Source organism: Halichoerus grypus, chromosome 11 (genome assembly GCF_964656455.1).
Source record: "Halichoerus grypus chromosome 11, mHalGry1.hap1.1, whole genome shotgun sequence".
Lineage (NCBI taxonomy): Eukaryota > Metazoa > Chordata > Mammalia > Carnivora > Phocidae > Halichoerus > Halichoerus grypus.
Genome location: NC_135722.1, coordinates 5972918 through 6000355, shown reverse-complemented (window position 1 = coordinate 6000355; position 27438 = coordinate 5972918). Strand labels below are relative to the sequence as shown.

General features: G+C 46.4%; 2 protein-coding genes across 9 annotated transcripts; both read left to right on the top strand.

The window, feature by feature from the left end:
- Nucleotides 1–1434: 1434 nt before the first annotated feature.
- On the top strand, nucleotides 1435–17365 carry RBM14 (RNA binding motif protein 14). Of its 4 annotated transcripts, none has more exons than XM_036121488.2 (3): nucleotides 1436–1898; nucleotides 7294–7404; nucleotides 9535–9695. In XM_036121488.2, the coding sequence occupies exons 1-3, from the start codon at nucleotides 1562–1564 to the stop codon at nucleotides 9555–9557; spliced, it is 471 nt and encodes a 156-aa protein (XP_035977381.1). In that variant the 5' UTR covers nucleotides 1436–1561; the 3' UTR covers nucleotides 9558–9695. The 4 variants fall into 4 exon arrangements, with proteins under 4 accessions (XP_035977382.1, XP_035977381.1, XP_035977379.1 ...); XM_036121486.2 differs by having other exon boundaries at nucleotides 1437–1898; nucleotides 7294–8758; nucleotides 9535–10418; XM_036121487.2 differs by lacking the exon at nucleotides 1436–1898 and adding an exon at nucleotides 2023–2398 and having other exon boundaries at nucleotides 7294–8758; nucleotides 9535–10418.
- LOC118554132 (RNA-binding protein 4) lies at nucleotides 17356–25188 on the top strand. 5 transcript variants are annotated; one of them, XM_036121493.2, is made up of 5 exons: nucleotides 17359–17563; nucleotides 18369–18791; nucleotides 22003–22081; nucleotides 22412–22696; nucleotides 24751–25188. In XM_036121493.2, exons 2-4 carry the CDS (start codon nucleotides 18380–18382, stop codon nucleotides 22686–22688), a joined length of 768 nt encoding a protein of 255 aa, XP_035977386.1. In that variant the 5' UTR covers nucleotides 17359–17563; nucleotides 18369–18379; the 3' UTR covers nucleotides 22689–22696; nucleotides 24751–25188. The 5 variants fall into 5 exon arrangements, with proteins under 5 accessions (XP_035977387.1, XP_077913876.1, XP_035977386.1 ...); XM_036121494.2 differs by lacking the exon at nucleotides 22003–22081 and having other exon boundaries at nucleotides 17356–17563; XM_036121491.2 differs by having other exon boundaries at nucleotides 22003–22696.
- Nucleotides 25189–27438: the final 2250 nt, after the last annotated feature.

Below are 27438 nucleotides of genomic sequence, written 5' to 3'. Positions count from 1 at the left end.
ATAGGTGATGGGAATTCAGGAGTGCACTTGTGATGCATACCTGGTGAGGTATAGAATTGTTGAATAAAATAAACACTTAAAAAAAAGAAATGAAAACCAGTCATTTTACTGGCTACAACCTCCCCTTACATCCTCATGCTCTATTATTTACTCCGTTAGTCTCCAGCTATACTGGCACTTTGCTATTCCCTGAACAGGCAGACATAGTCTTGCCCCAGGACTTTTTGACTTGTACTTTCTGGCTGGAATGATTCCCCTTCGGATGGCTTGCTCTGTCTTTCAAATCTTTAGCACCATCTTTTTTTTTTTTCACTTTTTGCTTTTTTAAAGTAGGCTCCACACCCAGCAGAGCTCAACGCTGGGCTGGAACTCACAACCGTGAGATCAAGACCTGAGCTGAAATCAAGAGGGGGTCGCCCATCCGAATGATCCACCCAGGCGCCCCTAATACCGTCTAACAGTCCGTATGTTTTACTTAATTGTTTATTATCTGTTTCTCTCCACCATAGTATAAACTCCAAGGTCAGGATTTTTGTCACTTTTTTGTTCACTGCTATATCCTTGGTGCTAACCGTTTGGTAGGTGCTCAGTAGAATTAGTAGAATGAACATGTAGGTAGATATTTTCCCGAGTTTGTCACATGTATTTATGTTTTTGATGTCTTCTGCCATGCAAAATATTTTTATTTACATACATCTATTGGTTTTGATTTTTTTTTTTTAAGGCTCAACTTTTGTTCCCTCGGGGACTGTTCTGACCTAATACTGTTTCATTAAACTTTTTATTGTGGAAAACTTCAAACGCACACAAGAGAGATACATCTCATTATTCCTCTTTTGGAAATTCCATAAAGGCAGAGACGAAACTCCGCTTTTCAGTCTCCATCTTCTGCCACGACTTCAGCAACATCAGGGAATGTGTTTCCAAAGAATGAATTAACAGCACGAGGGCTCTCCGGGGCAGATGCCTCTCAGGCCCCTCAGACAGCCCAGCGCAGTCCTGGAGGCGGCAGTTCGCTGACTGAAGGCGGCTGTCCTGGTTTCTTCCGCCAGGCCTGACCCTCTCGTAGACACGCTCGCTGCCACCTCCTGGTTTGGCCTAGGTTGCCAGAATGGGAGGAGCTCTGACTTCCGACCGAACAAAGTTTTTCCTTCGGCCCGCCGATCCCGGCCCCACCCGGGCCAGAGGCCCCGTCTCACCGACTAGGCCTCTCCGCCGCCGACGCTCCCCGCGCGCGTTCCCCCTTCTCCAACCCTTCCTTTCCCCCTCCCCCCGGCAGTGGCGGTTGGTCGCGCGCCGTCGTCCCTTTCCCGCCCCCTCCGCCAACGAGCGGGCTCCAGACCCTCTGGGATTGGCTGCGCCTGAGCGCATCTTCTTTCAGCCTCTCTGATTGGATGTAGGACGCGCGGGATGTCGGCCCCGATTGGCTAGGTCAGAGCGCCTGCGCGGCGGGGTTCTCGGTCGCCAGCCATTCCTGGGGAGGACTGCCGGCCGGTCGGACGTCTCGCCTGTCGCTGGAGGAGAGGTCCCGGCTCTCCGGGAAGGCGGCTGCGGCGGCAAAATGAAGATATTCGTGGGAAACGTCGATGGGGCGGATACAACGCCAGAGGAGCTAGCAGCCCTCTTCGCGCCCTACGGCACGGTCATGAGCTGCGCCGTCATGAAACAGTTCGCCTTCGTGCACATGCGCGAGAACGCAGGCGCGCTGCGCGCCATCGAGGCCCTGCACGGCCACGAGCTGCGGCCGGGGCGCGCGCTCGTGGTGGAGATGTCGCGCCCACGGCCTCTTAACACTTGGAAGATTTTCGTGGGCAATGTGTCGGCTGCGTGCACGAGCCAGGAATTGCGCAGCCTCTTCGAGCGCCGCGGACGCGTCATCGAGTGTGACGTGGTGAAAGGTAACGCGGGGGCGCGCGGGGGCGGGGGCGCGGGCGCGCTCTGGGCACTCTGCTTGTTAGCCACGCCCCTTTCCCGGGGGTCGGTCACGGCGCGGTTGGGGAGGGTGGGGAAGTCCGCGGGAGCGAGGCCTGAGATGTTGGGGGAGCGTTGGGTAGAGCCACCCTCCTCCCCTGCGGTCCAAGCACCATTCTCCAGATGGGAGGAAGCGGCTCTGGGTGGGTTCGGCGGCCAATGTGAGCCGAGCTACGGGGCCGGGGACGCGCCTGAGAGACTTGCGAGTGTACCGGGGGCGCGCCTTCCACTGGTCTCCTGGGCCTGGCACCGAGCGGAAATTGGGAAGTGACGGGCACAAGCCGGATCATGGAGCGGGGAAGATTTCGCCACTTCCCCACTTTCTCTCCAGACGTCGGTCAGAGAGCAAGGGAAGAGGGAAAAGGTGGGGGCTGACGCCCCAAGGCCACCCTCGTGTTCCCTCCCGATGAATGCTCCCGAGCGGAAGGTAACGGGGCCCTTGGACGTTTCTCGGGCTGGGATCTTAATAGCTTTGTGTGGCATGGGTCTACTCATGGGTGTAGTTACTCGTGGGTACAGAAGGGGCCCCTTCCGAATCACTTTGGCCTTTGAATATTGTTAGGTGGGTTAGGCGTGGCAACGCTGTTTTCCAAGTCCCTCAAACTTGGGTTTTTTTCTTTGGGCTCGATTTTACATCTATAAACTGGAAACCCGGACCTTTTGAATGTGGAAGGAGGCTTGTTTTATCAAGGCCTCTTCCTTAGCTTCTACTTGCCAGCCCATGCCCTCGGGGCAGTGTTCTTTTATAAGGTCGGTGATTTTGCGAGGGGGCATACTCTGTGGCTGAGGGGGACATGGAGAGGGGTGCGTGAGAGGTCTTCGTTAAACATTGGCAAAACAGATTTACTTGCTGTTCGTCTTTGCTGGAGTAGTCTAATCTTTAGGGTAGATCCCTAGTTTGCCTTCGAGAAAAATGTATCACTGTAATTTAGGCCCGACTTCCTTTTTGGGACCCAGTTGACTTTTGTAGTCTAGGTTTCTATCCTGTAAGTTCTTTTTCTTTTATGTTGGCAAGGTTTGGTGGGATAGCCCTTGTGGTTGTGGCCAGTTTCTTTTCCTCTGGGAACAGATCAGAGTGAACTTTGCTTTGCCATCTTGAAGCATGCAACCTGGGGGAGCATCTGATGCCCTGCTCCTGGTGTTGGATTCATACCTTCCCTTACCCTGTGTGAAAAGTTTTGGGGATAGGAAATAAATGAGTGCAGGTGCTTATTTCCACCAAGACACTTCATTTGCTCTCCTGGAAAGGCTTATCTTTTGGGCCATTCTTTGTCCTTTTTATAACTGGGAGAGTGTAAAGGGTCATAGTCTCCACTGCTAGGAGCAATTCCTTGCTCTGCATTAATACCACATTCTATTTCCCTCAACTCAGGTTATGCAAGTCTACGAATGTCCGGAATCAGGCTTTCCTACTGGGTGCTCTAAGGCAGGCTGTATGGTGCACTGATTCTTGCTTTTGTTTAGAGTTAGAGTAGGAAGGGCATCTGGCCAGGAAATGGATGGGGGTACATGACTCATTATGAGAGTTTTGTGTTTAATTGATCTACCAAGTTTCTTTTGTGCTTCTCAGGCAAGATGACTACTAGATTGGGAATCTAGAAACTAGCATCTGAGGGGACAGTCTCCATGGAACTCATTGGTCGAGAAGCTTGCTTTCAGGTGGTAGAGAAACCAAAAATTTGCCTGGATTCGCTCTGGACTGAGACCAAGTGACAGTGGTGGGGAGGGTGAAGTGGATCACTGCATGTGGTTTATAGAACTCCTGGCTCACTCTTAGTGAGAAAGTGAAAGTTTTGTCTGTTTTATCCTTTTGTAAACATTGAGTTAGGAGAAATGTGTTAACTGCATCAGGGAGTAGTGGTTAGCTGTTATTGGTAGTTACCGTGGTACATAACAGAGGTCCTGATATACTTTGCTGTAAGAGGCTCTGGGAAAGATTTGACTATCATATTCTCCACTGAGGCTTTTCTGTCTCTCTGGGGTGAAAGAAAGTGAAGTTTTTAAGTTGGGAATGTAGCAGAAAAGACTGGTTCTGGCTTTATAAAAACTAATTTCTTGGGTTGGGAATGGGCGTTCGATGATCGAGTCTTCTGGTGTTGGGCTGTGAGGTCTTTGAAAAGCACAGAAGCTTGGGGTTGCACAGGACCATCAGTTCTGTTTTATTTCACAGAGGAAAAACATAGTTGCTTGGTTACCCCTGAAGCTTAGATATGATTTGATTTATAGAGCAAAAATCTCCATAGCAACAGTGGATTGTAACTACTGTCCATGGGTTACATTCTGTTGGGTGTTCAAAGATGAAGTATGTAAGTTGCTGACAGCTTTAGGAACCATTTAGGCTTCAGGGGAGGTCTGAAAGGCAGAAGAGGAAACGGTTTCCTCTATTTTTTTTTTTGTAGGTGGCCATTTTACCCTCCTGTACACAAATCTGTAGTTTAAAGTTAAGAGATTTCTACTCTTCTCAGGATAGGAAAATTCATTTTTCTGGATTCTCTTAACTTTGATGCTAGAGGAATTGTGATGCCACCAGATCAATAGGTGATCTGTGTAAAACATTGTTTGCTAGTGCCTTTAAATGCAGTGGATTTCTTTCAGTGGTTACTAGCCACTGAACTAGCTCTTCAGGCAGGTGGGTTCCTGGAGTTCTCTAGATTTCTGGTTTTTCATCGTCCTAGGATTAAGTGGGTTCCTGGGCATTTTTGATAGGGCTAGGTCTTGGTTTGGCTACTGGCGGTGATAGGGTTAGCCCTGATGTGATTGAATCAGCTGGACAACCCAAGTCCCACTTCTCTTTATAACGTCTGGCTTAGGAACTTTTTGATGTAAATTGGTTATAATTCTGTCTGATGGCTTTTTTAAAAACCAGTGATAAAAATCAGTGATATAACTCATCTGGGTGGTCAATTGAATTTTACATGTGAAATCTCAGTTTTCAAATTTCAAATTGGTCCGTTTCTTAACAAAACCCAGCTAAATAGGGAGTAGACAGTGGGATGTCCTGTTGCTCTTGTAAACCGTTTGAAGTTTTTGTTTTTGGGTGTTTTTCCCTAGCTTGTTACAGTCTCAGGAATCTGTGGGTGGGTTAGCCAGGACTATAATACCATTCATTAATATTCTCTCATAGTGCCTGGAGATTTTTTTCCATTTACCTTAATCTGCCTACAAGCTCCCATTTTCTGTTTGCCATTGCATTCTCTGGAGGGTCAGCCCAGCCTCTGCTTTTAAGGAGATCTCTGACCACCACTATCTATTTTTAGCTACCTTTACCCAAAGTGGAGGTGAGAGACCATAGGAGAGTTCTAGTACCCTGTGGCTAAGCTAAAAGGAACACTTTTGCCTTAATTGGTAGATAAGAAATCAGGTTCTGACCATGGGGGTGTGAGGACTGAGAGTTGTGATGGTTCATTTTGTTTTTTTTGTCATCTCTGGCAGTTCTAAGTTTGCATATACAAACGGTATGGTAGCTCTTGTTTTTTGTTATTACAAATGAAGGATAATATTCTGTCGGGAGAGAAGCCTATGGTTAAATAATCATAATCAGGCTTAAATAATCATCATAATTCTTTATCATTATATAGCTATTTATATTTTGCAAGGCACTTTTATTTTCTTATTTGAATCTCCTAACTCTGAAGTGGGTAGGACAGATTTGGCAAGTCAGTGATATCAGGATCTATAACTGAGGCTTTTAAGTGCCTAACTCAGGATTCCTTGTGCTATACCATACTTCTGACTTGTTGATTATATTTTTATTTTCATTTGTAAGAGGTGCAGGTTGGTGGCATTGCCTCCCATTGAGAAAAATGACTTGCTCTCTCAGGACAGCTAGAGAGGGCATCCCAGTATAAAAATTTCTAGAAATTAGAGGATACTTATTTCAAGGCTATTTAAAAGGATTTCTTATCTTCAAGAATGGAATTTTAGTGATTTCATTCAGGTAGTTCTTCATTTCCTAAACTGATGTGAGAGATGGGGTCCTGGTACTTGGTACTAAGTAGCCACAGATTCAGATGGGTTTAAGTGCATGACCTTATTTCCCATGAGCATGATCTTGTCATTGTTTTTCATATCCTGCTTGCACCATTGTGGTTTGTGAGTTTGGACATGAATAAGAATTTCTTCCCACTCCTCCCCCTTTTAATCTAATATAGTCTCCTTCTGTGTGGTAGATGAGTAGGACATTGAGATCAGCGTCCTGTCTTAAGTATATATCCCACCACAGCTCATTCAGATCCTGAATGAGGACCTCAAGGGTAACCTGCTTAGCAGAGACTGCAAGCTGCAGTCGTTGCAGCTTCTCACCTTGAAGCTAGGAAACTAGCTCTTTCCTGTAAACAATCGCTCTGTGAACAGGCGTGCAAGGGGTAAGGTATATTTCTGTCCTTTGAAGAGGAACAAGTAGAGGATATGACGTAGCCTGGGGGAGGGGGCTTGAGCCTGAACTCAGCCAGGAGGCTTGATTTCCATTCCCACACCTCATTGGCTTAAATGGGTTCCAGCTTTTCCTGTTCTAAGTTTAAAATTTCTAGTCATGTTACACGGTCCTACCTTACACATTGACTTCTCAGGGATAGACTGGTATAGTGAAGGGGCACGGAAGAACTGAGATTCTGTTCCTGGCTCTGATTTTGATTTAGGGCAAGCCATATAAATTCTCTGAGCATGTTTGCCCACCTGTAAAATGGAGATAATGATCCTTTGCTCTGCTTGCCTCACAGGATTGTTGTGAGGCCCAAATGAAGGCCTGTGCATGGAAATACTTTGAAAATGGAGGTACTCTGAGAAAAGGGGAGATCACATTGGAGGAATTTAATGAACTGTGTGTTGCAGTCTAGCTCTCCCGCTTTAACTGGACCCTGGGCTGAGACATGGGTCATGCTAAGACGTAGTGGTCATTTCTAGTGTTTCAGAGTTAAGCTTCAAAGGTGAGCAGTAGTGTTTGGTGACTTGGGTTAGAGAACACTAAATAATTGAGTGATCCAGGAACCCTTTCTGTGTTTTGGCTGGTGGTTTACACTTAGAGGAGCTGGAAAGATTTTTCTCCTGTGTTAGTTCATCTTTGTTCTTTCTTCTCTCGCCAGAAAGGTAGCAGGGGGAAAGGGAAGAATGGGGAGAAGGCCATAGGGAAAGGTGACTGCTTGGGACAGTCTGGAAGCTTTGTTATGTGGGAGCCATGTTTTATGACATACTCCTGGAGAGGAGGGTTTGGAGGCCTGGAGGTAGCTGGCAACAGCTGGGTGCTGTTGTGTGTCCAGTTTGGGACCCATCAGGTAGCATGCCCTGCCCCCCTAATTGCTAACCCTCTGTCTGCTGCTTTATCAGACTACGCGTTTGTTCACATGGAGAAGGAAGCAGATGCCAAAGCCGCCATCGCGCAGCTCAACGGCAAAGAAGTGAAGGGCAAGCGCATCAACGTGGAACTCTCAACCAAGGGTCAGAAGAAGGGGCCCGGCCTGGCTATCCAGTCTGGGGACAAGACCAAGAAACCAGGGGCTGGGGATACGGCATTCCCTGGAACTGGTGGCTTCTCTGCCACCTTCGACTACCAGCAGGCTTTTGGCAACAGCACTGGTGGCTTTGATGGGCAAGCCCGTCAGCCCACACCACCCTTCTTTGGTCGCGACCGCAGCCCCCTGCGCCGTTCACCTCCCCGAGCCTCCTATGTGGCTCCTCTGACGGCCCAGCCAGCCACCTACCGGGCCCAGCCCTCAGTGTCGCTGGGAGCTGCCTACAGGGCCCAGCCTTCTGCCTCTTTGGGTGTCGGCTATCGGACTCAGCCCATGACCGCCCAGGCAGCCTCTTACCGCGCTCAGCCCTCTGTCTCCCTTGGGGCCCCATATAGGGGCCAGCTGGCTAGCCCTAGCTCCCAGTCTGCCGCAGCTTCCTCGCTTGGCCCATATGGTGGAGCCCAGCCCTCGGCCTCGGCCCTCTCCTCCTACGGGGGTCAGCCAGCTGCGGCTTCCTCGCTCAACTCCTATGGGGCTCAGGGTTCCTCCCTTGCCTCCTATGGTAACCAGCCATCGTCTTACGGCGCGCAGGCTGCCTCTTCCTATGGGGTTCGCGCGGCTGCCTCCTCCTACAACACCCAGGGAGCAGCTTCCTCCCTAGGCTCGTATGGGGCCCAGGCAGCCTCCTATGGGGCCCAGTCTGCAGCCTCCTCACTAGCTTATGGGGCCCAGGCAGCTTCTTACAATGCCCAGCCCTCGGCCTCTTACAATGCCCAGTCCGCCCCGTATGCTGCACAACAGGCTGCTTCCTACTCTTCCCAGCCGGCTGCCTATGTGGCACAGCCAGCGACAGCTGCTGCCTATGCCAGCCAACCAGCTGCCTACGCTGCACAAGCCACTACCCCAATGGCTGGCTCCTATGGGGCCCAGCCGGTTGTTCAGACCCAGCTGAATAGTTATGGGGCTCAAGCATCAATGGGCCTGTCCGGCTCCTATGGGGCTCAGTCAGCTGCTGCGGCCACTGGCTCCTATGGTGCTGCAGCTGCCTACGGGGCCCAGCCTTCTGCCACCCTGGCAGCTCCGTACCGCACTCAGTCGTCAGCCTCATTGGCTGCTTCCTATGCTGCCCAGCAGCATCCCCAGGCTGCTGCCTCCTACCGTGGCCAGCCGGGCAATGCCTACGATGGGGCAGGTCAGCCGTCTGCAGCCTACCTGTCCATGTCCCAGGGGGCCGTTGCCAACGCCAACAGCACCCCGCCGCCCTATGAGCGTACCCGCCTCTCCCCACCCCGGGCCAGCTACGACGATCCCTACAAAAAGGCTGTCGCCATGTCGAAAAGGTACTGTATGCCCCCCCGCCTCTGCCCCCAGCTGGGGCTTAGGGCAAGGGGCTGAGGTTGGCATGGGAGGGAAAGTGGAGCCATTGGCCCCTCCCTTGGTCTTCTCTCCTGTACTCCTGTGGGATGTCCAAAGGCCGAGGGGGTTGATGTCTGTGAACTTCTCTGGTCACCAGGGTTCAGGTGGAGCGTTAGTGCTCAGCCTGGGGTGGTACCAGCTAGTCAGGCTGGGATAAGTGTCACCTGTCTAGGCTAGCCCAAGTGCCATTGGAGCTACTGCCTGCAGGATTGTGGCCCATAGCCTTTCCCACCGTCTCAAGGATCCTTAAGCCTGTTATGTGGTTGTCCTGGCTTTGGTGGGGTGGGTTTGAAAGAGTAGTCCCTTCAGCACTCACTGGCTGAAGGCAAGGTGTATGAGGTGCGTCCACTCTTTGGGAAGTTGGGGACCTTGCTTTTGTCCGCCGTTCTGTTGATAAACAACCAAGGTCTTTCTGTGCAGGGCCCAGGGGGGATAGTTTGTTTGTGGTTTGGGAATGTAGACCAAATCCACCTTGGCCAGTTGAGAAGGGAGGGCTTCAGTGGTGGGCTTGGTTTCCCACTGAGTTGAACCAGGCTTGATTTCTTGCCCTGGATAGGGTGATGAGCCTTCTGACAAAATCTTGTTTGTTGGAGACCAATCTGATCACACCCTCCCTATCCCCATTGGCATCTCCCCCATGCCCACCTGGAGCCCTCCCCTCAATTGTCTCATTCACCAACTGTCTTCTTCTCTCGACTAGGTATGGTTCCGACCGGCGTTTAGCCGAGCTCTCTGATTACCGCCGTTTATCAGAGTCGCAGCTTTCGTTCCGCCGCTCGCCGACAAAGTCCTCGCTGGATTACCGTCGCCTGCCCGATGCCCATTCCGATTACGCACGCTATTCGGGCTCCTATAATGATTACCTGCGGGCAGCTCAGATGCACTCTGGCTACCAGCGCCGCATGTAGGGCCGTCCTGGGATGGGGCACCACAGGGAGGGAAGGAGAGGAAAGGTGGGGTAGGGTGCAGACCCAGGTTATAACCACTGGCCCATACCTCTCCCGTTTGCGGTTTTTCATCCCCTCTGCCCTGTGGGCCTTCCCCAGGAGATGATCCTTTTGAGTGTTCGGCAGTAACCTACTTTGTTCCTTCGCCTCAGCAGCAAATCTTGCTACTGGCTCTAGATCTGCGGTTTCCCCTCTCCCCTGCCTCCCATCTCCCAGGATGGGAATTTCTTTTATGTTTTTATTTTTTCCTGGCTCCCTTTTATTTTTCTGCGCGATATTTAAGGTCGTCTGGATGGGGAAGCAACCTGCAGCTGAGGTCGGCGGCGCCTTTTTCTTTTTAGATGTGAGGGAGGCCAGGAAAGGGTTAGCTTAACCATTTCCTATGCGCCAAGCTGTGCCAGCAGTCCAGGGGACCCTGACTTTGTCCCTCTATAGACTGTGTTGAGACTGAGTTCCTGTCGGGACAGTTGGTTGGTATATGTCCAAATCCCTACTGACCCCCTGATGTTCTAGCTGATGCTGAGTGGCACAGTCCCACATCCCCATCTCCCCAAGTAGGTGGTGTTAGAAAACCTTGATTTTTTTTCCCTTTTGTATGGAGTACAAATAAAACTTGGGGCAATTTGCAGTTTGGAAACCTGGTTGTCATTGTCTTGATTGCACTCAGTTTCAGAGGAGCCAGTTTGACATCCAGGAAGACATGATAGCTAAAGGAAAGGCAGCTGGAGAACCCAGGGCAGATAAGGAAAGGGGTTTGAATGTGGGAATTAGTGATTTTCCTGCTGCCCAGAGGGATTTAGGTCATCATCGTCCTGCTAGTCTGCCATCTTTAGGACTGGAGAGTCCAGACCAAGTTGCTTGGACTTTTCTCAGCCCTTAACTTGAATTGATCACACCAAGATGCAGCATATTTACTGCCCATTTTCCCCTAATTTGTCTCCAGTTCAGAAACAACCTGTGCTCCAGCAGGGTGGTTCTGGGGTATGGCTTCTCAAGTGAAAAGTGAGGAAATGGGCTGCTTTGGTGCTTACAAGTCTAGTGGATCCTCCAGGGGGTGGACTTGAGTGAGTGCTGGAGCTGGGACCCAGAAGGGAGCCAGTGGTGGGGTAGGGGTGATGTCAGCGTCTGGTACTTCCCTGTGGTTAGAGAAAGGAGCAGGGACAATCGGAAGCAGGTATGGGGGATCTGGCCATAGACCTGGTATTCCGCCTGTTGAACCATCACCATGGAGCGTCCTTCCTGCGTCCTGCCAACTTCTGCCACATTGGTGCCCTGAGACTCACTTACCCTGTCTCCATTTGTTAGGGTTTCCAGATGTGTTCTTGCTGGGTTTATAGTTGAAGGTATCCTCACAGATTGGGAAGGGGGTGAGGTACAAGCATAACCCAAGTAGGGATGCTGGGTTAGAGTGAGGAATTGAAGATTCTTTTTATACTTTTATTCTGGGATGGGTGGGCTGGGGTGAGGGGGAGAGGGGCTGTTGAGAGGGCCTGGCAAAAAAAAAAAAAAAGTTCCAGCCAGGGACAAGATGGAGGCTTGGGCTTACTAATAACGAGTGAATAGAAGAAGACTGGCTGGGGATGAACCTATTGATGTTCCTTTTGGAAAGGGGGCTTTAGAGATTCAATTTGGGAGCCTGCTGGGGCGAGGCGATTTTGGGGACTTGTGTATGTCAATCAAGTGGAGTTCAGGTGGGTTCTTTTCTGCCTCTCACTGGTTTCTCGTGAATTTGCCTGTGACAGAGTAGCTTGCCCCCAGATGTTCTCTTCCCTCTGCCCAGCAGGCAAAAGTATATGATCTTTATAACCATGAGCTCTTGTGGATGCTAACTGGGGTAATTTCAGGGGGTTACTGGGGCCATAGCTCTTTTCCTTGCTTCTCTTTCTGCTCACTGCTTTGCCTCCAGGTGCTTTGCTGTTCCTTTTCATTTCTTTACAGGACTGGGAGGGGGAGTTCATAGGTTTCTTGTTACTTTTCTGCAGGGAGGGTGGGGTGATCTGAGGGCCAAGCTAACAAGCTTAGCTCTGGTTATTACTCCGGAAAATAGAGGGTTGGTTGATTACAGGGCTGTGATTGTGGCCTGTGTATTTGTAATATTTCTTTGTCATGTGGCTTTCTGTCTTCCTTTTTCTCCAGTGAGGGTTCTGCCACTACCCCAGTCCCAGGGTTCCTGTGAAAAACAGCTTAATGTGCTCTTGGGGCCAGTGTTCTTTATTGCAGCCCAAGTTCTTCAGAGTGACCTGGCCTAGATGATCACTCTGCCTGTCATCTTCAGATCCTGATGCCCTTGCTGTCTCAGCCCTTAGGTTTTTCGTTGTTTAAGTAGAAGAGACTACAAAGCTAAAACATTTGTCATTCTCTTCTTTCTTGCAGATTGTTTTAAAATTCGCTTCTCCCTCTTTTATTTAAATTATGCCATCTGTGTTAATCCTATAGCCCACTCCTCATACTTTGCTTTTAGTGGATTTCTGAGTTCCTGGGTCCTGTAACTTGGAGATGGTTGGGTTGAGTGAATGGGAGGACAGACATTTAATGTGTGTTTTGGGGTAAGAGGTGGGGAATATGGGCTCCTAGTGTCCTTCAGATTTTTGCACTTCTGCATCTATTACCTCTACAACTTGGCCTTCATTGGAGAAGTTTAAGATGGTTTATTCCTGGAACAACATCACATAGAGGCTTCTAACCTTGTCAGTCTGCTCTCTTCTGAGGTTTGGACTTTGTTTCAAATTCTGTCCGGGGTAGGCCTGGGGCCCCATCCCTTGTACTGGAGGTAATGGGACTGTCCCTAAGAGGTCAGCCTCTGGGTAGGCTGCTTTTCTAGTCATGCCCATCAGCTAAGCTCTACCAGTGTTTGCATAGACTGTTGGTTCTCCAGTCATTTTGTCCTATCAAGCCAAGTAAGCTGACCGTAATAGGGATGACTGAGGTCATAATGAAAATAAATTTCCTAGATTTATGGACTGTATGTAATAGAAGGTTGGGTAATAGAGAAGATAAGATGGAGAGCAGGTGAGGGCCGCCTGGGTGGCTCAGTCGATTAAGCGTCTGCCTTCGGCTTAGGTCGTGATCCCAGGATCCTGGGATCAAGCCTCCTGCGTCGGGCTCCCTGCTCAGCGGGGAGTCTGCTTCTCCCTCTCTCTCTGTCTTACCCCCCCTGCTTGTGCTCTCGCTCTCTCAAATAAATAAAATCTTTAAAAAAAAAGATGAGCAGGTGAAAATTTTATATTCACCTAAGTTTTATATTTATCTTTAGAGAGATCATAAAGGGTAGAATCTAGAGTATTCCAAGAAAAAAAAAGGAGTTCTTAAAATTATTTCAAGTACAGCTCTAAATCATTTGGAATATTGTGTGTCTCTAGTACTGGAAATACAGTGTTCAAGTAGCTGAGCCCTTGTGCTGGCCTTGAATTTATAATCTGGGGAGTAAGGACCTACCTCAATGAACTAGTTACAGTTAAACAATACTAGGGTAGTGGAAGATGAGGAAGAGGCAGTTCCACTAGTTAAAACTTTCTGGAAATGGGATTTGTTTGGTTGGAAAATTGACTTGGCACAGAGAGAATGACTAAGGGTGTTGGCTCTAAAATCAGGTTTCCTGAGTTTGAATCGTGTTTCTATCACTCAGCTGTGTGATCTTGGACATGTCAGGAACTCTGCCTCAGTTTTTTCATCTATAAAATGAAGGTAATAGCTAACATTTATTGAACACTTGCTAAGCACCGTTAAAAGTGCATTTCCTACAGGAATTTCATTTGATCTTCATTGCAATCCAAATGCCATTAAGTATTTTTAAACCTCTTTTATAAATGAGAAGTTGAGGCTGTAGGTTAAATAACTTTTCTTAAGATCACATAGTTGGAAAGTAGATCAAGGGATTGAATCAGTATTTTGAATTAACTATCCAGGACTTTGCTTGTAATCATAATACTGTAGAAGGATCAAATGAGAACATGTGTCAAGTGTAGGACCTCATAAATAGCCACTGCTCTTTAATGCTAGCTATCTCACAGACATGAGTTAGAACATTCTGGGGAGTTGGGTGGCCTAGTGGAGCACACATCTGAGCAAAGGACTTTGGATGTAGGTGTGAGTGAGTGCAGCACATACGAATAACAGTGAAGCATTGGATTTTTTAAATGAGTGGTACCTAGGAGTGAAGTAGGACGTGGACCACACTAGTTTTTGTCACTTCCAGTCTCAGGCAGCACTTCAGTGTCCTGAGATCAGATTCTCCTTGGGTATGGAAAAGAAAGGTATGGGGTAGGAAACCTGCAAAGACAGTAAGGGGAGGGTAAGAGAGTGTAGCTGCCAGTGGAATTGGAGGCTTAGGAAGCTTGCTTGACTGGCCTAGTCAAGGAAGGCCAGTCTGGACATCCCTGGAGAATACTGGTTTTTAATTTGTGCTCTTATTAAACTAATAACTCATTTCTGGACAGGAGCCAGAGTTATTAATATGTATAAATTACATATATTCACCCCTAAGGGTGTGAAAGTAATAGATTGTTTCTTCACATTTGAATGGTTTTCACTGACATCAGTGTTTCTCCCCGTCCCCCAAGTTTGGATTTTTCCCTTATTTCTCTTTCAAGAGTCCAGGCTCCAGGCACTTTTGTCTTTTCAAGATCTGCAGTGAGAATAATGTATATTTATGCTTGGCTTTGACAGATATCAGCTTTCTAGATGACTTTGGACAAGTCACTTTACCTTTTAGGTGCTTGGTAACTTGATCAGCAAATTAAAAATCACCCAAATGGCATCTAAAGTGTTCTGGACACGGTGCTTTTAAAACTCTGCATTCAATTGTTTTGCATAGTTGGGTTGGTAAGGTAGAGGATTTGGACCAGATGTTTTTAATTTATAAACCTTAATGGTTTTTAAGGAATGAGTATTAAGCTTCTTTAGTACTCAGTAAAATAGAGTTGGATAGGTCAACATTAGTATGGAGATGCTTGAACTACAAACAGATCTTTCTACCTAAAGCTTCATTTTTTTAGCATTTGTCAAGCTGGTCATCCTGATGATCAAAAGCTGTAGCATAGGTTACCCCCTGGCTTTTGGGCACCTGCTTTTTCTGTTTGAGGGAGACTGGAAAGCATACTGGGTAATAAGGGTAAAAGTGCTTGTTTTTAGAACTAAGGGTCCATGGTCTTAAGCTGATACTGACTGAAAATCCAAAGTATTTCTCCTTTTGGTTTCCAAAAGAAGTTAAGTCTTGCATTCATTCACCCTTGTGTTAACTTAGTCTACAAATAATTGAGTGTCTACCATGTTCCAGGTGCAGTTAACATTGAGGATAGAGTAGGGAAGAAGAAAAGGTCCCTGCCTTGAACAAGTATTTGATGGGGGAGGGAGGTAGGAGAAATAAATGGAATGAACAAATAGGATTTCAAGTGGTGGTAAGTATTTGGAAAAATAACATGAAGTCATGGCATGGAGTTCCAAGGTAGGGTTGGAGTAGGGGGATGTCTTTAGATGGGCTGGCCATCGAAGGACCTTGGGGAAAGAACATTCCAGTCTGAATGAACTTGGAACAAAAAGGCCAGTGTACTGGAGCATAGTTGGGGTTTGGGGTGTGTGGGGGTGGAGCATAGTGTGTGTGTGGGGGTGGGGTGGGTGTTTGTTAAAGAGATTGGGAGATTCTGGCAAGAACCAGGGTGAGTTTGAAAATTTTCCAGTTGCAGTGGGTTTTAAGAATCAGGTGATGATTTAATGTGCTTTTACTCAGTTGGATGAGCTTGCAAAATGAAACTTACTACTCCACCTTAAAGGCTTTCAGAAGGTAAATTAATTAGATTGAGAGTGTTGGGGGCGGGGCAGGGGGAGGCTGTGGTCAGCAAACTGGCATGGATTGTGATCCTGAGATTTATATTCCCAGTCCTCTCCCCTTTGGGCTTGGAGAGATTCTTAGTTTATAGAGTGAGTGGATCTCATCTGCTTTGGTATTTTGGGAGAAAGTTTATCTCCAGGGCTGTTGGGGCACACAAAATTTGGAAGATCAAACTGAAAGGAGCTGAGAGAATTTCTATACCAGATGCGTTTCCCTGCAGATCGAGTGGTGACCCTCATCTGATGGCTGGCCCCCTTAAAAGGGCACACACACAGCTGACTAACATGGAATTGATTTTCTTCATCACGGATTATATGGCCTTTACTCAGTCTCAGAGTTTCAGTATCAAAATCCACAATGAAAACGGACCACGATTAGTGACCACCACATCTGTAAATATTGTGATGTTTTTAGGTCCTTTGCTCTTCCCACCCTAGAGTAAGTCTTGACCAGATTTCCACCATTTGATTCCTGAGTCATGTCCGGTTTTAAAACTCATTTCCACAACTTTGACTCCTTTCTTTTTATGGCCCCCACCCCCCTTTCTGGGGCTACTTTGGACGGTTGTATGTTATGTCATTTCCACTCATGATCCCTTTCCTCATAGATAACCTCACTGCTTTTAAGTTCTTTCATCCAGCACTTTTCCTCACTCCCGCTTTTAACTCTCTCTTCAAAAGCTGCCTCGCAAAGGGTCATTGCTTGCTCAAAGAATATGGGATTATGTGAAGAAGCCAAAGGATGAGAAAGAAAATGTGATGAGGGAGCCGGACGCTCTGGAGAATGCTATTTTGATTGTATTTTGTTTATAGCTGGATGTGATTAGGCTCCTCTAAGGTCGGTTCTAGGAGTTTAAACCTACAGCTCTGGCTGATGGCGCCCAATAAAATAAAACAAAAAACTTTCGCTGCTCCAGTTTTTTCTCAGGGCGGGGTGGGGGCCTTTTCAATCTCCAAGGTCGCACAGAGAAGCCGTTTCTTCATCTTGGACCCACCCTGGGAGACTGGTTCCTCGCGGGAACTGGTCTCAGCGCCTCCTGAGTAACGCAGCCTCCAACCGGGCCAACTTCGGGGCCGTTATAACCTAATTGAAGCCGCGCCCATTAACCGTTTCCAGAATTCCTTTGACCATCTATGACAGTAGTTTTGATGCGAGGGGAGCTCCGGGACTTCTAGGGCTACGGTGTGGATTCTTGGGCAAAGGAGGAGGTTGGTTCTTCAGGTGGGGAAGCTTCGTTATTTTTCTTCCTGGCGTTTGGGTCTAAGCTATCGTATAGCATCCTGACTGCGAGGGGTTGGTGGTTGGGAGTGTAGAAGGAGAAATTTGGAGAAGGCAAAATGGAGCGGGGGATACTGTCAGGATGTGCACGTGTCGGTGGCAAAACGTGGAAGCTTCACAAAGTTGGCGCCACGAAGCTAAAGACCGCCACACCGGGGCCCTAGCTCGCTCCGCCTAATGGCGGGCCGCACCCCGCCGGCGAAGCCCACGTTTGTAGTTCCTCCCTCACGCCGACCTCTTGCCCAATCAGTGACTTCGGCTTCGCGAGATAGGCGCTCATTGGCATTCGCATAAAAGCTCCGGGGTTACTGACGTTTCCACCTCTTCCCGGCCTCTCAGGTAATTGGCGTTGGTGATAACCAATCAGGAAGAGGATCTGTGGGAACGCCTGCCTTTAACTTAACTGAGCAGCCAATCCGGTGGTACACTCACCTCCCCTTCTACCCAGAGTCACTGCTGCGGCCGCCGCCATTTTAGCGTTTTGTCAGAAGCGTCTGCGCCGCGAGGAAGAGCCCCTGCTGATTTCCGTGCGGGTGAGAGACTCCAAGCCCCTCCGCTGTCTTTTTTTTTGCCCTGTTAAATCTCACCTCACTCCTTTGGGCTTCAGAGGTATCGTGGTGGGGTATTGGCCTGCGCACCCGTCTCTGAGAGCCGACCTCGGTGCTGGGCATTGCGCGGTAAGCCTGAAGCAGCCCTTCCCCCACGTCCTCCCCCGAGAATACCCTTTCTCCCCACCTTGCCTTCTACCCGACTTGGCTCGGTTTCCTGCCTTGAGGTTTCCATATAGATAACCGCATTTTCCTTAGACTCAGGAAAATTAAAGCCCTTTTCGAGAATTTCTTGGGCTCTGAGACATTGTTGTCTGGCTGATGAGTCTGAAGCCCCGTTCTCTGGCCACGCATTTCCCCATTCTGCAGGAGCTCGTTAGGATGGCACCTCGGGAGAGGCGTTCCCCAGTCCTGCACTTCCTGTACTCTCCTCATGCCTTGCTCTCTGGCCCGGGTCTCCGGTTCACTTCTTCCAAAGGAAACCCGAAAACGTAGCTATTATAAGGCCCAGTTTTCCGGAAATGGTGGCCACTCGCTCGGTTGCGAGAGGAAGAGCTAATTCATAATTTCAGTAGACGGTTCAGCCAGCCAGTAGTTAGACTTTCGTTTTCTGACCTCACAGTGGATAGAAAAGCCCAGTACCTCTAGCCCTGCATGTATGCCCTCGTTTTCATTTCCATTTTGGTTAGAAGCTTTCCAGCTCTTTTCAAACCCTTTGTCTACTAAGGACCTTTCTATTACAGACATTTTCTTATTCTTACGGGTTCTACAGTTTGTACTGTAGCAGGCCTCCATATTCCCACTTTCCTTTGATTGTTCTGTGGAGGTGGGCATGTAAGAGAAAGGGAAAATTGGAAATATTTCCTAGAGTTTTTGGTTTTAATTGACATGAGCCTTAGGTCTTTTGTTAGAAATTTTGTTTCTTCCCATGCAGGCTGTGTCGAGATGGTGAAGCTGTTCATTGGAAACCTGCCCCGGGAGGCCACAGAGCAGGAGATCCGCTCACTCTTCGAGCAGTATGGGAAGGTGCTGGAATGTGACATCATTAAGAACTACGGCTTTGTGCACATAGAGGACAAGACGGCGGCCGAGGATGCCATACGCAACCTGCACCACTACAAGCTGCACGGGGTGAACATCAACGTGGAAGCCAGCAAGAATAAGAGCAAAACCTCCACAAAGTTGCATGTGGGCAATATCAGCCCCACCTGTACCAACAAAGAGCTTCGGGCCAAGTTTGAGGAGTATGGCCCAGTCATCGAATGTGACATCGTGAAAGATTATGCCTTCGTACACATGGAGCGGGCAGAGGATGCAGTGGAGGCCATCAGGGGCCTTGACAACACAGAGTTTCAAGGTGAACCACCCTCTTTGGGAAGAGGGCTGAACACAGGCTGTATGCAGAAAATAGGTTGGATAAGTAAAGGGAGGGGTTTGGGGTAGAGATACAGCTGTTGGTGTTGATGGTGAAGCATTGTGGGTGATGGACTTAAAATGGAGAATACGTGGGATTTAGAGGCTTTACCTTAGTTAGGTCAGTGTCTACCACATGGCTTTAGTTTGGAACTCCTAAGACTTTTATGCCTGTTAGCACAGAAATCCTTTCCTTTGATTTCCCCAATTATCTTTTTAATTTTTTTTCCCTTTTCTTGGTAGAGCATATTCCGTTGGTTCAATCTGAATTTATTGCCTCAGCCCAGTATCAGCATTATACCTCATTTTACATATAAAGAATCTGGTAAGAGCATCCTAAGCAACACTTTGGGGAGCAGAATCCCTGTTAAACCACCCCCACAATCCCAACTCATAATTTCCCCGTAAAGATAAGTAGTCATTAAATAACTAGTTTTTAGGTAACTGGTGTCTTTAAAGGGCTGTCGCTCTTGTCGGTTTTCTATTATGCTTTTACCAAGAGGTTCTGTTGGTGGAGGATGAGGCCCCTCCAGAATAAAAGTCTGATTTTAGAAGTTTCTGAGGAGGAGATATTGGGGCTTGGGGGGCAATAATGGCAATGCTTTTTCACTGTACTGGAGGGTGGACTCTTAACATCCTTGGTGAATAGAGCATTTAGATGGCTGTTAACCTTAGAGCATTGGCTAGATTGTTAGTGTGTCTGGAGGGCAGCATGAGTAATGGTATGGATTGTCCCTTTATATGGAAGGTTTTGTCTTTTCTTGGTTTAAGATTTGAGCTCCTATGGCAAGAGTGGCAATCGGGGAGGGTGAGTGTGGTAACCATGGTGAGTTGCTGACTCTTCTCCCACCCCTCCACCCCTCCCTTTTGTGTCCCCAGTATCAAAAAAGAGCCTTTTCCCTTTGGTTGTAACTATTTCCAAGTTACGGGATACTCCCACAGTTCCTTGTATATTTTTAAAGTATATTCCAACCTTTTTAGCCCAGACAAGGTAGTTACTGCTTCTTTTCCTGAGTACTCCTCTTGTTAAGAGTCATTGCTGTTGTTTTGGGTGTTTATTTCCCTTAAATTGGACCTTTCTTAGAGCTGGAGGTCCGATCATCATTCCCCCAAGTAATGGGTGCACTGTGTCGTGGGTATTGCTGTGCATTATTAAAGAAAAGTGTCACTGGTCTCTCAGGTCTAGTTTGTTTTTCTTTTTTAATTGGTAAGTTGAGAATTATTTGCTGTCAACAACTTAATTGGGGTCAAGGCTGCTTTTGTGGAGGGTTTGTGATATGATACCTAATTTTTGGACACTCTTCTCCACTTTAACCCAGTCATAGAATGGGTGGCTGTATCTGCTTGTAGTAGTTACATGTGTAAGGGGAGGCCAGGGGAGGCCAGTGTGTGTACTGATTCAGGACAACTTGTCCTTATGGCATAACTCTTGGCATATGAACTGTAGGCTCTCTGGTGCTACTTATGCTTATTTATATTTTCACTGCTTTTCTTACTATTAGTCATTCTCCTTAGTACTGTTCAGGTGTACAGGGAGTAGCAGTGTTTATGAAGGTGGTCTTTTGACCCTTTTAGTTATTCAGTGTTCGGTGTATTCTCTCTTGTTTGCTCATTTAAAAGACATCAATTGTAGATATTTTTAAAGACTTACTTTCTTTTTCTGGCTTTGGAATTGACAGATCCTTAGATCAGGGCGTTAGTTAATGACCTTTATGTCATGAATGTGCAAGGTTAGTTCCTTGGTTGCACTTGTTTTGTTAGGTGCCAAAATGGCCCCATGGGCAAATGCCAGAGGGACATAGGTGAGCACTTTAAAACAGTTAAGTACTTAATTGCTTATTTTAGCTCCTAACTTGCAGTCTATCTACACTGTAATGTTTACAGCAGGATTTTTTGGGGTAGTTTGATCCTTCCACCTCCTTTTCTCTTTTCCAACTTCCCAGGACTTTAATTTTGCATGTGAAATTGTCTGTTTACCAGTTTCTGTATTGTTAAGATGAGTAGAAGACCTATTTTTTGACTCTCCCTTGCTTCTAACCGTTCACTTTTCATATCTGCACGTTTGGGTACATCATAGCCAATTGCATTGGAAGTTTTTGGTGGAATTTTGCTTACCAATAAATTGGTAGATCTTGTTAGCTGGAAACTTTCTGTGAAAAGATTTAACCCTTAAACTTCTTGAAAAGTTTCTTCTTCTGTTAAGTTTTCCAGAAGTAGTATTTTTTATTTCCAGAAAATAAATTGTAATTTTCATCAAAAGATAGTATTTTTGTGTATTCTTAGAATTTCTCTGATCCCTAGTTTAAGTAGAAAAAGTATTTTAATCTTATTAAAATGAACTCTTTGATCCACTGTATTACTGGTTATTCTCTGTTTTTCTCACCTTCCTTTCCCCTTTTCTTCCATGTTTTTCAAAATTTTTCTAAAAATTCAGGCATCTTGTGAATTGTCTGTTCTGTTTCCTTAGGAGGTCACTAAAGTTAGCTATCAGATTTTAAAGAATCTTTGGTGGAATGACTGTCAGAACCAGCAATTTAAAGGACTCCGTTAAGGGGGAAGGCAGTCCTTCAGTGTGTATTTATTGTCCCTTTTCCCCCAATTCATGAGTGTTTTTCCTAGAAATCTTGAAACTTGCCTATCACCTTCAGCCACAGATGATATTTGGGTCATATTCTCTATCAGTGGTAACTTTAGGGTCTTACTCTTTGATTTTTGGGGTGGGGAGCTAGGGGACTAGCCTTTGCATTGTCCTGCTTAATGAATTCAGTCTTGGTAGTGAAGATGGGAAACGTCAGAATCTTGTGGAGGAGTCTTACTGTAGTTTCTTTTGACAGTAGGCCATTGTTCAGGGTAGTTTTTGTCTACAATTACTTGGCAAAGGATGAAAGGCTTTTTTTTGGGCACAAGCATTAAACTAGTGTTAGAGTTGAAACATTTCTTCATCTAATTGATCTTTGCCTGAAATCAGGTCATTATATTGAATTTATATAGTGGACTCTTTTTTTTGTTTTGTTTTTGTTTTGTTTAAATCTTTTGGCAATGAGTTCTGCATTAGAGTTGTCTAGGTAAAGCCATTGCTATGACCGGTGTCTGGGGTAGGGGCGCGGGCTATGACTAAGAGTGATAGCAACCCTTCTTGCGTCTGTTTCTTCAAGGCAAACGAATGCACGTGCAGTTGTCCACCAGCCGGCTTAGGACTGCGCCCGGGATGGGAGACCAGAGCGGCTGCTATCGGTGCGGGAAAGAGGGGCACTGGTCCAAAGAGTGTCCGATAGATCGTTCGGGCCGAGTGGCAGACTTTACCGAGCAATATAATGAGCAATATGGAGCAGTGCGTACACCTTACACCATGAGCTATGGGGATTCGTTGTATTACAACAACGCGTACGGAGCGCTCGATGCCTACTACAAGCGCTGCCGTGCTGCCCGGTCCTATGAGGCAGTGGCGGCTGCAGCTGCCTCTGCATATAATTACGCAGAGCAGACCCTGTCCCAGCTGCCACAAGTCCAGAACACAGCCATGGCCAGTCACCTCACCTCCACCTCTCTTGATCCCTACGATAGACACCTGTTGCCGACCTCAGGAGCTGCTGCTGCTACAGCTGCTGCTGCTGCAGCAGCCGCTGCTGCTGTTACTGCAGCTTCCACTTCATATTACGGGCGGGATCGGAGCCCCCTGCGTCGCGCTACAGCCCCAGTCCCCACTGTTGGAGAGGGCTACGGTTACGGGCATGAGAGTGAGTTGTCCCAAGCTTCGGCGGCCGCGCGGAATTCCCTGTACGACATGGCCCGGTATGAGCGGGAGCAGTATGCGGATCGGGCGCGGTATTCAGCCTTTTAAGGCTTGAGGTGAGAGCGGTGGGGTGTCCCCTGTTCTGGTTTTGCCATCCCTCCTGCAGCCTAAAGGCTCCACTTAGGCTGCCCTGCTTGCTTGCTTTTGCTGGGTTAGGGTAAGGTTACTAGCATGGTTCAGAGGCTAGGGAGAAGTCCTTAACTACCTAACTTTTTGAAATACATAAATAAATATCCTTAGCCCTCATGGCTATGTTTCCAGGGCTCCTAGTAGTGGGAGTCAATGTGATGCTATTTGTGCCTGGAAAAACAGAATGGTGTGATGAATCTTGGGTCACACCTATGTGCTGTAATTGAACTGAACCTGGGACCCATATATTCAGACTGAGGTGTGCTGTTTCTCAGAGCCTTTGTTGAAATTCCTAGGTGTGCAACATTATTAAGGTTTGCAAGTTTCCTGTTCTGCTTCGTGCTATGTAAAAGGTCAGATATGACCTATAGTAATACAAAATTGATAATTAGTTAACTAGTCATCACTGCTCGGGTCCCAGTTACTATGAAGACTACCCAGGTGGCATCCTCTTAATCTTGAAGCAGCATTTTTCTGACATTCCTGAACAGTTCACTCCCTATGAGCTTTACAGAAAAAACTTCTTTGATGGTAAGTTGGGGCAGAGAGCAGAAAAGATAGCTTAATTTTTATAAAGCTTTCAACAAGGAGTCTGGGGCATAGACTCAAATCCAACTTCTCCACTCAGCTCAGATTCATTCCCTGAATAGAGTGCCCACTCCATTGCTCTGTCTTTGAATCTGTCATGTAAGAGCCTATTTACTTTGTTCATTTTTTTTTTTTTTTTAATTAAAAACAGTCCCGTAGTTGGATATCCCTACTCCACTTCTTCAAGGTATATAGTAATACAAATCTGCATGAACACCAGGGTTGGGAGCTTCGCCTTAAGCAGGTCACTCCCTTCATCTTCCCACTAATTATGGGCATTTAATACTTTTTTTTTTTTTTTTTTAAGATTTTTATTTATTTAACAGAGAGCACAAGTAGGCAGAGTGGCAGACAGAGGGAGAGGGAGAAGCGGGCTCTCCGCCGAGCAGGGAGCCCGATGCGGGGCTCGATCCCAGGACCCTGGGATCATGACCTGAGCTGAAGGCAGACACTTAAACGCTTAACCGACTGAGCCACTCAGGCGCCCCTGGGCATTTAATACTCTTGAACCACCAGCTCTACCTTGAGTCCTCTGGCTTTTTCTTCTGCTATACATTTTGAGCCTCATGATCCATTTGGGTCTACTTGAGTATATTCTTTCTGATGCTTGCCAGCTTTGGGCTCTAGGTGTTTGAGATTGCTGTTGTATTAAAGGGTGGTTCTCAACACCCTTTGTTTTGGGTAGCCCCCAGTGTATCCCAGACATTACCTTCAGTCCGTAATTTTGTAATGACAGGCTGAGTGATATTCTCTCATGTTTCAGTTAAGGCAGAAGGTATATGACTTACCCAGGATTATTGGATAGGAAATCACTGATAGGGCTGGAAAAGAAAGAATGACTTGATAGGTAGCTTACACATACCCTCCACTACATTCTTTTAGTTTCTTCACTAGGCAGAATTGGATGCCCTCACGTCTTAAAGTTTGTTCAGTTGATGCTACTTTTACCTAGACCTTGAATGATTTTTAACTTGGAAGTTGGTAGTAAACCCAGATTCAAACATACTTTTGACTTTTACCCCAGAGAGCTAATTGAAACCTTTCTTTTTTTCCTGCCCTCTAGTGATAATTTGTGATGTGGACATAACCTTTTCTGAGGAATGCTAATGTTAACATCAAGAGAAACACACTGTCTTTGCTTACTCTCATGAAAAAATATTTGCTATTTAATTTAGAGAAAGGCCCCAGCCTGGGATTGCTTGACCTTCCCAGTTACTCTCTGGCCATCATGCTCTTTTCACTTTTAGAGGTTATTGTGATACTGGGGATGGGTACAAATAAACTTAAAAGGAGTGTCAAGTTACCAGACTTCATAAAGATGTTCTTTGAAGTTTTAAGTAGGAAAGCCCTTTTGAGTTTTGCTGTAAAGCCCCTGTATTGTGCTCTCTTTCAGGTGGGATGTGTGTGGGCTGAAATTCCGAGCTGCGGTTGTGCATGAGAATACACCCTTCGTGGTACCCCATCTCCGGGACGTTCTCGGCTCTGTACGTTCAGTCCCTCAGGAACCGTGGACCTTAATTTACCTTGCTAAGTTCAGACCACCTCTTCCTTTCCTCCTTCCTGCCCATTTTCCCGTTCTTCCTGTTCTTCAGTACTTCTGTAGTTTCCCATTTATGTTCTGTTCTCCCAGCAGGCCTCATTGTGTGCAGAAACTGGTGGGGGTTGTGCTGTCTCCCCGCCTCCTGCTTCCAGTGGGTGTTGGACTTGGGAATGACCTTGATGAGAGTGTCCCTGTTCCTGAGTCTTTTTGGCCCGAAGGCTTGTGGCGGGTAGACACATAGAGTTGGGTAACTTTTTTTTTTTTCCGTGAAATAAATGGTTTTTCAACTTAGGGTATGTGTGCTTTGAGAGAGTTCTTGCTTGGGCTTGTGTCTGGATTCTTTATTTGTTCCTGGAAGAGAAGGGGAGGGTATAAAGTTTGACATTGAGCTCTGGGTGAACGTCATTGCAGTTACTTTATTGTAGATAGGACTTACAGGTGCCAAAGGAAAAAGAGGTCGTGTGCAGAAGAACCCAGGCAGGTAGCCTTATTCCAGTAAAGACTTCTTCCCACTAGTCCACCTTTGTAATAAAACCAACTACTTAATAGTAGTTTTGAGATACAGGTCTTTCCCTGCTTGCAAAGCAGTCATCACGTACCTCTTACTACCATTCTAACCACCCAGTCAGTCAGTACATCTAGCCTGATTTATTGCCAAGATAGAGTTCTAGGAAAAAGAAGCGTTTGAAGGAATAGGTCAGCTTTCATTTTTCATGCCATATGGAAAAATAAAGTTGTGGTTCTGTCAGCATTCTGCTGCTTCTCTAGGCCAGTGAGTAACATTTTTTTGATGCCTTTCACCATCTGTTTTTATAGCTCTGCCAAAATCCAAAGAATACCTGAATGGTACCACTAGCACCTCATTAACTTGTACTTAGAGCCTTTAGAATGATAGGCACAGAAAAAGGACCCAACAGTGAGCTTCAGAGTATTTAATAATGTGCCTGGGGATGAGTGCAAGAAAGAGCCACTGCCTCTTAGTTCCATGTTTCTATCAAAATAGAATGTCTTCAGATTTTTTTTCTTGTCTGTACCTTGCTTCCAGTTTTAACATCATAAATAGTAAGGCATTATGTAGGATATTTTCTAGAACCATTCATTCAATAAATATTGAGCACCTACTGTATGCCTTTTGGAAAGGTGGGTTGTGATGGGAGTTAAGAAAAAGGATCTGGTCTTTAGTTGGGTGATTTCTCAATTTTTCTACTTAAGGCTTCTACCTGACTGGTTCTGATTCATAGATGGCCAAGATGGAAATAACCCTGTATGTATATAACTTGTAACTTACTGAATGTTTGCTCTGTACGAAACCCCATGATTGGTCATTTATGTGTTCTCTCATTTAACACTCCCAGCCACCATTTTTCTGAAAATGATGTTTTATTTCTCTAACCCTCAAAATACAAATAATTGCTGAACACAGAAGCTGTCTATGATAGGGAGGTCTAGTGATTTAAGAACAGTTCCAGGAAAACTATTGGTGGAGTTAAGGGGATTAAGGTTGAAAAGAGTTACTAGCTTCTACAGATAAGAAGTGGTCTATAACGGGAAGATTATGAGTAAAGTCTATAGTTACTTTACTTGCATTTGTCTCTTTTATCTTCCTTGGCTGGGTCTGCCATTCCCACATCTTGGAGGGTGGTGCCTACTTTGATCCCCTTTTCTCTGAAAAGCTGGACCCATCACTCTTCGGCACTTCCATTGGTACACCCCTTGGTGTACCAAGGGGTGGAATTGGCAAGTTTCAGAAGATGGAGACTAATAGTATTCATTGCTTCAACAAATAATTTGATATTTTGCAAAGTATTGTTGCAGGTGCTGGCTATAGTTCTGGAGCTTATGGTGTAGGGGGGACAAAATGTCAAATAGGGAATTTTACTTAGATGTGAGTAGTGGGAGAAAGTTTTTCTGTGGTGATGGCATGTCATAGATTAGGTATGGAGGTAATATATTTCTGCTCTATAAAATATAGTGTTTGGTTAAAATTTTAAAGTACATAGTACTTATCTATGTACTGATAAGTACATAGAAAATAAATGAAAACACATAAGTGTTTTACCAAAACTTCCCTTAGATTTTATTTATTTATTTCCATGCACCTTTGAGAGTATGGTCTCCCTCTAACAGACAACCTAAGAGCAGGTTTTCATGATTGTCAAAATCTGGGCTGGTTTAATGCTCCATTCCTGTTGTACTCTGTAATTATTGTTAAAAGGCAAAACACTATTAATAGTGGAAATGAATTCTAAAACTTAATGTTGAAATATCAGCAAGTCCAATTTAAATAAAGTTTTTTTAAATTAGTGTTTAAGCTTCCAGTCAGGTGTACCTCTGAGTTGAGGCTACGTAGTCTGCTCTGTGTAATAGACAAAATTATACTATCACTTAGCTCAGGAGTCCTACAGTAGTTTAAGAGTAATGCTTTCATACATGGATTTTCTGTAGCCTTCCACCATTCCTTCTGTTGAGTAAAGTGTGCTTAGCATCCACCTGAGAGCTGGCTTTGTAGTTCATGAAATACTTAACTGGTCACCTACTATG

Excerpts from the sequence above, each read along its gene's own strand:
- RBM14 (XM_036121486.2), top strand. The coding sequence starts at position 1,562 with ATGAAGATATTCGTGGGAAACGTCGATGGGGCGGATACAACGCCAGAG. Across the intron at positions 1,899-7,293 it reads CGAGTGTGACGTGGTGAAAG|ACTACGCGTTTGTTCACATG; the intron begins GTAACGCGGGGG and ends CTGCTTTATCAG. Across the intron at positions 8,759-9,534 it reads GCTGTCGCCATGTCGAAAAG|GTATGGTTCCGACCGGCGTT; the intron begins GTACTGTATGCC and ends TCTCTCGACTAG.
- LOC118554132 (XM_036121491.2), top strand. The coding sequence starts at position 18,380 with ATGGTGAAGCTGTTCATTGGAAACCTGCCCCGGGAGGCCACAGAGCAG. Across the intron at positions 18,792-22,002 it reads TGACAACACAGAGTTTCAAG|GCAAACGAATGCACGTGCAG; the intron begins GTGAACCACCCT and ends TGTTTCTTCAAG.